Source organism: Ranitomeya imitator, chromosome 9 (genome assembly GCF_032444005.1).
Source record: "Ranitomeya imitator isolate aRanImi1 chromosome 9, aRanImi1.pri, whole genome shotgun sequence".
NCBI lineage: Eukaryota > Metazoa > Chordata > Amphibia > Anura > Dendrobatidae > Ranitomeya > Ranitomeya imitator.
In genome coordinates, this window is record NC_091290.1 from 57,627,551 (window position 1) to 57,639,589 (window position 12,039).

Genomic DNA, 12,039 nt, shown 5'->3' on the forward strand with positions numbered 1-12,039 from the left:
AGGTGATAAAGGGGTTAATGCTCAGGTTTGCTGCCTGACTAGTTTGGAAATTTCCTTGGTCTTCATGGCCAGAACCAAACAGGAACCCAGTTTTATAAGTAATTTTGGATTAATGTCTGCCGCATCATGTACTGCCACTTATAGAAAGAACCAACGTGCAAAATTTTTTTAGAGGAAATATGACTTTGCTAAAACAAACAAAAAGCACAAAAGACGACATTACCTTACACACATTCAGATCCTATGAGATGGCTGCAGTAAAGACGCTGACGGCAATTTCAATAGCAGTCCGTTTTATTTCCTAAAACTTTGGAAAATAACCTCCCCTTTTAATAAGAGAAGACTGGAAAGGAGGGAAACTGCACCATTAGGCAAAAACTAGCACGTGAAACACCTTACAGCTGCTGCAGATGACGTCACATGCCCCATTCCCTGCACAGGTAATGATGTCACAGCTCAACCTTGCTATGCAGAAAGTCCATAGGGGGAACCCTACTTTTCACAACGTAATATATATATATAAGAAAAAAAAATACATACAATATAGAAGGACAGCAGTATGAATGGAGAAAAGGAGCTGGGCAGGGAGCAGCCTGTACAACCATTCATTTTTTCCTTACTGATGGCGGGAGGCCTTCATCGCACTGACCACCTCTGGAAGCAAAGATGTAAGTGCCACTAGGGCAGCAGAGCGAGGTATTGCCTCCCCGGACACTGATCAGATGCACACAAGGTTATCGTGCTGCCCTTCAGACCTATGGGAGGCTGATCCCGCAATGCTCGGAGGAAACTGGGGAAAACCTAAGGGGTAAACGAGATTGGAAGGGGCATAAATCAGTGGATCCTGGTTAGTTCTTCCACAATCTTTATCAGGTCATCCACTGTGGTCTCTCTCTTCATGCCGCTGCCATCATCAATCTGCAAAAAAAAGAAAAAGAGCCATCTCAATAGCGGAGACTTGCAAGGAAGTGTTTTTCTCCACTGGAAGAAAAGGCTCATTTGATTGTTTTATTCCCATGGTGTATTGCCCATAAAACTCCATACCAAACTGGTCATCCATAAGGGAGGTACAACACTAGACACCCAAACTCTGCACTGTACAAATGGGGGACAAGTACCCCAAAAAAGGCTACTGCAGATAGGTGTCCAACTTGCCTAGGCTCCCTGGCCTCGTTGCAGCAAGGCTAGACAGACAGGAACTGCCACTTTTGGTCACCATTAAAAAAATTTACTGGAACTCTACAAAATTGCAGCAGTAAAAATTACATCTGACCCCTCCTTCAGACAACTCTACTGTTGGGAAATCCCAAAATTGTAACACCTAATTTTGCCTTGAAAAACAGGGAAAACTTATTGACTCGAGTTTAAGCAGGGTATGCATTATCCCCTAATCCTTATTCTGGTATGCATGGCTCCTCATTCCCATCCTTGTCTGCATGGCTCCTCATCCCCATCCTTGTCTGCATGGCTCCTCATCCCCATCCTTGTCTGCATGGCTCCTCATCCCCATCCTTGTCTGCATGGCTCCTCATCCCCATCCTTGTCTGCATGGCTCCTCATCCCCATCCTTGTCTGCATGGCTCCTCATCACCATCCTTGTCTGCATGGCTCCTCATCCCCATCCTTGTCTGCATGGTTCCTCATCCCCATCCTTGTCTGCATGGTTCCTCATCCCCATCCTTGTCTGCATGGTTCCTCATCCCCATCCTTGTCTGCATGGCTCCTCATCCCCATCCTTGTCTGCATATCTCCTCATCCCCATCCTTGTCTGCATTACTCCTCATCCCCATCCTTGTCTGCATGGCTCCTCATCCCCATCTTTCTCTGCATGGCTTCTCATCCTCATCCTTGTCTGCATGGCTCCTCATCCCCATCTTTCTCTGCATGGCTTCTCATCCTCATCCTTGTCTGCACGGCTCCTCATCTCCATCCTTGTATGCATGGCTCCTTATTCCCATACTTGTATGCATGGGCTCCTTATTCCCATCCTTGTCTGCATGGCTTCTTATTCCCATCCCATGCATGGCTCCCATGAGAAAAGCATTAAAAAACAAAACATCCTACTTACCTTCTCTGCGCACCTTTGCAGCATCTCGTTCCAATGCCAGCAGCTCCTGTGGCCGGGCGATCATGTGTCCCTGCTCATTAAGGTAATGAATATTCACCTCCCTCCACGCCTATGGGAATGGAGAGAGGTGAATATTCATTACCTCAATGAACGGGGACACGTGATCGCCCGGCCGCAGGAGCTGCTGGCACCAGAATGAGATGCTGTGAGGATGCACATGCTGGCACCAGAACGAGATGCTGCGAGGGTGCATAGGGAAGGTGAGTAGGATTTTTTTTTGCAAGAGAAATGAATATTCATAAGAGAAATTAATATTCATTGCCAGTGCAGTGAATATTAATTTATCTTTAGCGGCGGGCACAGGCTTTAGCCGCAACCACCGTCTCCTGTCTCCTGCTGCTCCGACGCTCCCATTTCCCTGTCATAAAAAGTGTGCTGAAAAACTCGGCTTATACAGGAGTATATACGGTATATAAAAATCAATTGGTCTGAGATATTGGCAGCACCCAAAAAATGTAATATATATATATATATATATATATATATATATATATATATATATATATATATATATATATATATATATATATATATATATATATATATATATATATATATATGTACACATGCACACACACACCAGTTCATGATGGGCCCCATAAGTTGCTCCATACAAAATACGCCCCATATAGTGCTGCACAAAGGTTAATGATGGCCCCATGAGATGCTCCATAGAATAATATGCCCCATATGCTGCTCCATAAAGGTTAATGATTGACCCATAAGATGCTCCATAGAATAATTATGCCCCATATAGTTCATATTTAAAAGATGATGGCCCCATAAGATGCTCCATAGAATAATATGCCCCATATGCTGCTGTGATTTAAAAAAAAAAAAAGAAAAAAAGGCATACTCACCTCTTGACGCTGGGGGCCAGCTGCTGTTGTCCTGAGCAGGCGGGGACACCGGCGCCGGAGTCGCCACTGTCTCTGGCCCCCGACACTTGCGATATTCACCTGTCTCCGTTCCACTGCTGCGGGCCTGTGCCTTCCGGGTCTCTGCAGTGACTGTTCAGGCAGAGGGCACGCACTAAACACGTCATCGCGCCCTCTGACCTGAACGTCACAGCCAGAGGATGCGAAAGACACAGCGTGGTGGTGGACCGGGGACAGGTGAATATCGCATGGCTCACCCTCCCCCGTCATACTCACCCCTTCCTAGCGCGGTCTCTGCACGTCCCTGCTTCTCAGATGGTCTAGGTGCCGGCAGCTCTTCCTGTGTTCAGCGGTCACATGGTACCGCTCATTAAAGTAATGAATATGCGATCCACCCCTATGGGAGTGGAGTCGCGTCCATATTCATTACTTTAAAGAGTGCTACCACGTGACCGCTGAACACAGGAAGAGCTGCCGGCGCTGAGACCATCTGAGAAGCAGGGACGTGCAGAGAGGGGGTGAGTATGATGTGACAGCCGCCACTCCTGACGCTTCCCCTCCCACCCCCTAGGACAATGACTCGAATATAATCCGAGAGAGGCACTTTCAGCATAAAAAAATGGGCTGAAAATCTCGGCTTATACTCGAGCATATACGGTACATACATACTAGGTACACACACACACACATATGTATATACACACACACACACACATAATAAAAACTTTGCTGACCTGCAGGAGTACGCAAGACCTTTTTACTGCACAGTGAATGCTGTAAAACCAAAAACTGAGCCACAATGACAGAATTGCTTATTTTTCACATGGTAAAGTCAATTATATAATTCAAAACCAGAACTCATCTTGCAAAAGACAAGCCCTAATAGCACTATGTAGATGGAAGTATAAAAAAGGAAGTCTCTTAGAAAGGAAGTAAAAATAATAATTTGGTTACAAGGAAGAGCCAGTAGCTCTTGAGGTTGGGATCTGCAGACAAACACTAGAGTAAACCACTTGCGTCCTCACCTGTAGATTTGCTACCACCTCCTGCATCTTTGACCGACTGATATCCAAAAAGCTCTCAATAAGATCTCCATCTATGAACCCGGTTGCTGCTTCAGTCTTTCTCTCTGTATGGAATGACCTCCAGGTAACATAGTATGTTAAGGAAAAAGGTATTTCAGAGATTCAAACAGATCCTAAGGTCACCCAGGACCCCTTACCAATCCAGTAATGTTCGCATAGGACAGCGAGCTCCAAAATGTCCTTCATTGAGAGGCACTTGCACTCTTATAGATGGTGACGAGACCCTCCCGCTTTATTAGTGGTGGTCCACAGATCCAGTATAATGACAGCCAGCGCTTCCCCAAAGAAATCACACCGAGACACTGTGCCTGCCATTATAGGCAGGATATTACATTCAGGGGATCCCACCTTACCCCTGTTCATTATACAGCACTCTCAACACCATCGCATCCACCTGCAAGCCTCGTGCCGGACTGGTCGTATCAGCTGATCGCCCCCCGCCAGTATCTGCACACCCCACTTCGCTCTTCTGTGCAGGGCTACTCACAAAAGTCCCCATCTGCTCTTCATAGCCGTTTGCTACACCTGGTGCTAATGAACCCATTAAAGGGGATAACCAGCTCTGCTACTCCGCTTGTCTTATTGAGAACTCATCATCAGGAGAGATTTTTTTTCTTGTACAAAAATGCAATACAAAGTTTTGCATCAAGAGGCAAAGTATTAAAGTCCCACCCTACTAAGAGCAATATATAACATGGATTTCCCTAGTAATATGTACACCCAGTGATCAGCTCATTTACTTCGGAGGTAAAACAAGAGGATATAAAGAGTGCTCAATCTTGCCCACGCTCTTGATGACTTTGTTGAGTCTGTTCTGAACGTCTAGCAGGAGATTATACCAGCTCTCAGACACGGACGTCACCAGACCTGAGATACAAAAAAGTCAGCTTAAGTAGGAGATATCATCAGGTGACGACTGAGAAACTGAGTCTATACCTACCAATCATGCCATTAACTGTGCCAAACAGCACGGAGCCTTGTGTAGGAGGAGAGGTCTCCCCGAGATTCTGCATCACCAGCGAGCCATGACAGAACACATTAACAAACTCCCCTAAGTGGAAAAGGCCGACTTCTTGTAAGTGTTGTCTTTCCTCATCTGTCGTGGCGGCACTGGGAATGGAAGCAGAAATATGTTTACGGAGCAGTAATCTGATTATCATCTACATCTAATCTGCATTGGAAGTTTGTAAGCTTCCCTCACAATAATATAAACTGCACGATCAGCCATCATATACCTGTCTTTTTGGCATACAAATAAGTTAAATGCATTCTCTGCTCCCAAGAAGTTATCGTCATCTAGTATCTCCACTGCGCTCATCCAGTTGGGGTTAAAATCACGGGCAATCTATAGGGTTAAAGAATAAACATGTGATCTAGATACATACAAAATACAGAGAAATGTACGGACATTTCCATTTTACACAGTGATGCCATGATACTAGGATAGGCCATGCCTTTATCAAGGTCGGGGTCCGAATGACACCAGGCCGTGATGGGCTCTACAGCCGTACAGGGAATTAGCTCTGCTGCCCCTTCATTCTTTTAGGATCATAAAGTCATATCCTAAACCAGCAATATAACATCACTTTATAGAATACCGCTTTAAGCAGAAGTTTTAGATATTAGGTTCCCATTTAAGGGAGTTAGTCAGTACAAAATGACCGCTCAAACCAAGCTCAGGTGCTTGGCGCACCCTTGGCGTGGCAAACAGTTCAGTGCATCTTCTGACCTACTTGTTTTCAGTCCATCTCCACCGTTTTCTGGTTCGATAATGAAAGAAGATGGGGGTGGAGATAGCAGGAAAACAAGTAGGTGGGAATGTTTGGCCCCGCTGCACGCTTGGTTTGATTAGTCATTTTGTGATGACAGATTCCCTTTAAAGCTCAAAAGAACATGGAGGGGGAAAAAGGAGTATGCACCAAACTTAGAGAATCCCTGTTCTTACATCCCCATGACCAAACTCCCTGCAGGTGTTATTTAGGAAGCTTTGTGAACCTCTAACAACTTCACGTTTCGAGCACATTTTTAATGTACACACTACAGGATTAATGATTTACTGGATGTGACTCTCAGCTCCCATGGATGTCTCTCACCTCCTCAAAGTTTCCCTCCATGGGCTTGTAAGCCAGCAGCAGCACTGAACGCATCAAGTCTCCCACCAAGATAAAATCGCCCTTGGTTTTCAGATATAAAGCCATGATATTGTTGTAATGGTTGCATTCTGTACGCAGCTCCTTCTCCGCTGTCCATTCATACAGCCGGACCTATGATGAAACAAAACAAAAAAGGCAGTTTGCTACATGCACCCAAACTACAGATTAATGAAGGTACAGTACCAAATCTCATTGTTCTACATCTTACGGTGCTGTTGATGCTGGCCAGGAGCTTTCCATTAAATTCAACCATGGAGTACACCGCTCCCTTGACCTCCTTCTCGGCCACCGTCTGCAGCTTTCCTGCAAAGACCAGCAGTTGTATTCGCTTAGTGCGCTCATTCCCAATAGTCCGCACCATCATTTACAAACCCATCATTATATTTTTTGAAGGGGTGAGGAATGCAATACTTTTCACTTGCACACCAGCAATTAGGCAAAAAAGTGATTGAGAAAAGTCGATTTGATCCTCTACATAAAATGTTTCCCGTAGCCTTTATTGTTGGAAGTTCCTGGCCCCCTGTGGTTTGTGGGGCTGCACCGAGACAGAAACTTTTCTATTTTGCTGGCCATCTTTAACCTCTTAACCCCATTATGACGGGGCAATTTTCTATTTTTTTTCTCCCTTTCTTCCATGAGCCATAACATTTTTTTTCTGTCCACATAACTATATGAGGGCTTGTTTTTTTGTGGGCCAAGTTGTACTTTTGAAAGACACCATTAATTATGATGTGATGCAGAGGAGAGCGGGAGAAAAATTTCAAGTGCGTTGAAATTGCAAAAAAAAATAAAGTCCAATTCCACTATTTATTTTTTATTGTATTTATCATATGGTAAAACTGATCTGGCAATATGATTATCCAAGTCAGTACGATTACGCAGATGCCAAACATGCATAGCTTTTTTATTATTATTTAAGTGGTGAGGATTTTTATGAAAATTTGTAAAAAAAATAAATACAAAAATTTGCTTGCGTCAACATTTTCCCCGAGACCCGTACCATTTTCCATATATGTGGCTGTGTGATAGCTTATTTTTTGCGCCCTGAACGGAAGTTTTTATTGATACCATTTTGGGGTAGATACAATGTTTTGATTGTATCTTATTGCTATGGTGCGACAGCCAAAAAACAGTAATTATGGCATTTCACATTTTTTGTGTTAAGCCGTTTATAGATTGGATCTTCTTTTAAATCAGAGTTTTAACAATTTTTTCTTTTAATCAGCCATCATCTGCCAGGAAAGTTGGGGGCTTGGCGTGTGAGCCTTCGTCAGAGCTACAACATATGATGCAAATATAAGTCATATGTCGTGAATGGCTTAAAGACCAAATTAATTTTGGCAAATATGATAGCCGTAAATTTCGTGCCTTTGCCTCTCGGCATTGTATCAGTCATATCTTTTTATTTTTACATAGCCTTTTAGTGCCTCTTTTTTTTACATTGAGTTACAAGATGCCGATTTTTTTTAGGAACTATTTTGGTGTACATAAGACGTATTGATTTTGTAGACTGGTGGAATAGATGGAAAATGCAATTCTCAACAATTTGCAGTAAGTGATAAAATAACTTTATTGTATGTGCCATTACAAGTTTTAATATAATTATGTAATAGTAAAAAAAAAGTTAACTTAAGTTTTAAAATGTTGTATTTGTACTATTACGAGAATTTAGATGACACAGTTACATTAGAACACAGGTCCTTAGTAACATAAGACACCAGTCCGTCAAGTTCAGTCTTCCACAATCAACAATACGCCATTAAATTGGAAGATAAATTATAACCCTCAATGCCTTTTATCATAGGCCCTTTAAGAAAAAAAAAAAAAAGACGTAGAAAGGCTTCAACATTCAGAATCAAAGTTCACTCCAAAAATTCCAGGTGATCAGCCGTTACCACCACAAGACGTTGTAGCCATGTAGAAATGTAGTACTGGCAGACCCTGTAATAGATGGTCGGTCCCAATTCATCAGAGTGGAGTTGCTCCTTAACTAAAGCCCACTAATGTGGCTAATGAAGAGGGATACCACTGCAGAGACCAGGGCTGTGGAGTCAGAGTCGTGGAGTCAGAGCCCATTTTGGTAGACTTGGTGTCATGGAAATTGAGGAGTCGGAGGTTTGGCTTACAGACTCCACAGCCCTGGCAGAGACACCCCTATTATGCCCTATAGGGCAGGGATTCCCAACTCCAGTCCTCAAGGCCCACCAACATGTCATGTTTTCAGGATTTCCTTAGTCTTGCCCAGGTAATAATTGCATCACCTGTGCAATGCAAAGGAAATCCTGAAAACATGACCTGTTGGTGGGCCTTGAGGACTGGAGTTGGGGACCCCTGCTATAGGGCACAAGGAAAAGAGTTTTACTTATTAAGATAGTCCCTTTAAACAGAATACAGCTGTGTAAAACCGCTCACCCATTCATACATAGAAGTATGTGCCTTTTCTCACCATCAGAATACTGGAAAACCACAATCCTTCCTTGCTTTGGTTCGGCCTCGTCTGGGTACACCATGGCAGTTCCCACAATGAAATAAGTGCTTGGATCCTTTCCCAGCTTACATGATACTAAGCTGAGGGTGTACTCGTTCTGCAAGAACTGATGAGTGTGCAAGACTAAGGAGAGAAGAACAAAATGAGAATAAGCCTCCTACATAAAAACACAACGGGGTCAGGCTTTAATGGAAATCTATCTAGTTTACTACCTTCAAATGTGTGCTGATCGATGATGAGAAGGTTGTGGACCTCGATTTCTTCTCCAAAAGAGGTTTCATGGGGGGACGTGCTTCCTGAAAACAGCTTACTGCTGCTCACACTGGAGGAAAGGGCCTAGTAGAATAAGAGACATGTTAAAACAGGGATTTTTGTGTTCTCACCGTTAAATCCTTTTCTCCGAGCCACTCATTGGGGGACACAGGACCATGGGTGTTATGCTGCCTGCTGCTAGGAGGACACTAAGAAAACTTGAACAAAATTAGCTCCTCCTCTGCAGTATACACCCTCATGCTGGCTATAATCGAACCAGTTCAGTGCCAAAGCAGTAGGAGCTTATAACGATCAAAGAGAATACAATGTCAAACCAAACAAACAGAAGCCATCAGGCTAACAGGGTGGGCGCTGTGTCCCCCAATGAGTAGTATACCAAACAATGAGTTGCTCAGAGAAAAGGATTTTACGGTGAGTACACAAAAATCCCTGTTTCTCCTTCGCCTCATTGGGGTACACAGGACCATGTGACGTCCTAAAGCAGTCCCTGTGTGGGAAACAGCACATAGCTGAAAACCCCATGTACCGTAGTCTACAGATGGGTTACCACCGACTGCAGAATCTTTCTGCTAAGGGCCGCATCTGCAGAAGCCTGAGCATGAATAATGTAATGCTTCACAAAGGTATGCAGGCTGGACCAAGTCGTAGCTTTGCAAACTTGCTGTGCCATTGCTTGATGCCGAATAGCCCAAGACGCACCCACTGACTGAGTGGAGTGTGCCTTAATCCCCGCTGGGATAGGCTTGCCTCTGACATGGTAAGACTCTTGAATCGCCGAGCAAATCCACCTGGCTATTGTAGCCTTAGAAGCAGGTAGACCTTTCCTGAGCCCCTCCGGAAGCACAAACTGGGCATCCGACTTGCGGAAAGGCGCCATCCGTGAGACGTACCTTCTAAGAGCTCTCACCACATCGAGTGTGTGAAGAGCCCTCTCAATACGATGGACAGGTGCTGAACAAAACGAAGGCAAGACAATGTCCTCGTTTAGGTGGAAGGACGAGACAACCTTAGGTAGGAAGGATGGAGACGTCCTCAAGACTACCTTGTCTTGGTGGAAAATGAAGAACGGAGTTCGGCAAGATAGAGCCGCTACCTTCCAAGAAAACAAGGTTAGCAATACATCCTGCAGTGGTTTGAAAGGAGCCTCCTGAAGAACACCTAGGACCAAATTAAGATCCCATGATTCCAAAGGCTTTTTATAGGGAGGTACCATATGGGCCACCCCCTGGATGAAGGTTTTCACCTGCAACCTTGTCATTATCCTGCGTTGGAATAGGATGGATGAGCCAGATATCTGGCATTTCAAAGAACGAAGCGCTAGACCTGACTCGAGACCAGTATGGAGAAATTCCAAAATGGAAGGAATTGAAAACACGAGGGTGGAACGTCCACGGTCCTTGCACCATGAGAAAAAAAAAAGTCTTCCAAACGTGATGATAAATGCGCACTGACACGCACCTGCTGGGAAAACGGCTTTGGCTAGAACCCACGATTCAATGGCCAAGCCGTTAAAGACACAGCCCCTGAGTTATGGTGGTAAATCAGGCATTGGGAAAGCAGGTCGGGACGATCTGGCAACCTCCAGGGAACGTCGGCGACGAGTTGTACCAGTTCCGCATACCAAGCTCGCCGGGGTCAATCTGGCGCAACCAGAATCAGTGGGATACCCTCTGATCTTCCTGATCACCCTCGGAAGTAATGGGAGCGGGGAAAACACATAAGGAAGGCGAAACTGATGTCACAGTAGAACCAGTACGACCAACCAGATGGCTACCGGATCGCGAGAGCGGGCTATGAACTGTAGAAACTGTGCATTTAGCCTTGACGCCATAAGATCGACCTCCGGCGTCTCCCAGCGATGGCAAATCTGCTGAAAAACTTCCGGATGAAGAGATCATTCTCCCGAAGCGAGACCCTGACGGCTGAGAAAATCTGTCGACCAATTTTCTACTCCCAGGATGTGGACTGTTGAGATGACAGAGTGATTCCTCTCGGCCCGTCGGAGAATGTGACTTACTTTGAGCATCGCAAGCTTGCTGCGGGTGCCCCCCTGATGGTTGATGTACGCCACAGCCGTGGCGTTGTCAGAGTGAATCCGGGTGGTCATCACCTCAATGCAGAATGGGGAGTTTCTCGCATCCATAGACATCCGGGATGCTTATCTCCATATCCCAATTTTTCCACCTCATCAAAGATTCCTACATTTTGGGGTTCACGACGAACACTTCCAGTTCACGGCTTTGCCCTTCGGCCTCGCCACCACCCGTAGGGTGTTCACCAAGGTCATGGTGGCAGTCATGTCCATTCTTCACTCTCGGGGCATGGTTGTGCTACCATACCTAGGCGACCTATTAAAGGCCCATCATTTCAGGCCTGCACAGACTGCGTAAGAATCATGGTGGATACTCTTTCTCGCCTGGGTTGGATGATCAACTTAGACAAATCGTCGCCGGGACCAGCTCACCAGATACCCTTCTTAGACATGATCCTAGACACTTCCCCAGGGGTTGGTGATCTTTCCTCCAGAAAAAGTTGTGGCGTTACAACAAGGAGCCCAGAGGCTCTCCCGATCTGTCACTCACTCCATTCAGTTCGGGATGACAGTGCTAGGCAAGATGGTCGCAGCAATGGAGGCGGTTCAGTTCGCCCAGCTACACCTCTGGCCCAGGCAACATGCGCTTCTGACAGCCTGGGATAGGAACCCGTTCTCTCTGGACCGTTGGGTCCGGCTGTCTCAGCGGGTCAGACAGACCCTCAGATGGTGGACTGTGAGATCTTCTTTGGATCAGGAAAAATCCTTTCTCCCATTACATTGGCTGGTGGTGACCACCGACGCCAGTCTCCTTGGTTGGGGAGCGGTCTTCCATCATCACATGGCCCAGGGACGCTGGTCCGCTCTGGAATCCCGTTTCTCGATCGATCTCTAGGAAATACGTGCAATCAGGTTGGCCCTTCTGCGGTTTCATCATCTTTTGGCAGGTCACCCCAAGCGGAAGGACTCCATTCGGAAGTGACGAACTCTGACAAATTTGTT

General features: G+C 45.4%; 1 protein-coding gene across 1 annotated transcript in view; it reads right to left on the reverse strand.

The window, feature by feature from the left end:
* Window positions 1–276: 276 nt before the first annotated feature.
* DDB1 (damage specific DNA binding protein 1) overlaps window positions 277–12,039 on the reverse strand; it is a 101,009-nt gene continuing 89,246 nt past the window's right edge. The window contains exons 18-26 of the mRNA XM_069740458.1: window positions 8,945–9,068; window positions 8,691–8,855; window positions 6,453–6,547; window positions 6,185–6,355; window positions 5,327–5,436; window positions 5,032–5,201; window positions 4,856–4,958; window positions 4,032–4,155; window positions 277–918 (exon numbers count right to left, since the gene is read on the reverse strand). Coding sequence (XP_069596559.1) covers window positions 835–918; window positions 4,032–4,155; window positions 4,856–4,958; window positions 5,032–5,201; window positions 5,327–5,436; window positions 6,185–6,355; window positions 6,453–6,547; window positions 8,691–8,855; window positions 8,945–9,068 — 1,146 coding nt within the window. The 3' untranslated portion in view covers window positions 277–834. The remainder of the gene's footprint in view (window positions 919–4,031; window positions 4,156–4,855; window positions 4,959–5,031; window positions 5,202–5,326; window positions 5,437–6,184; window positions 6,356–6,452; window positions 6,548–8,690; window positions 8,856–8,944; window positions 9,069–12,039) is intronic.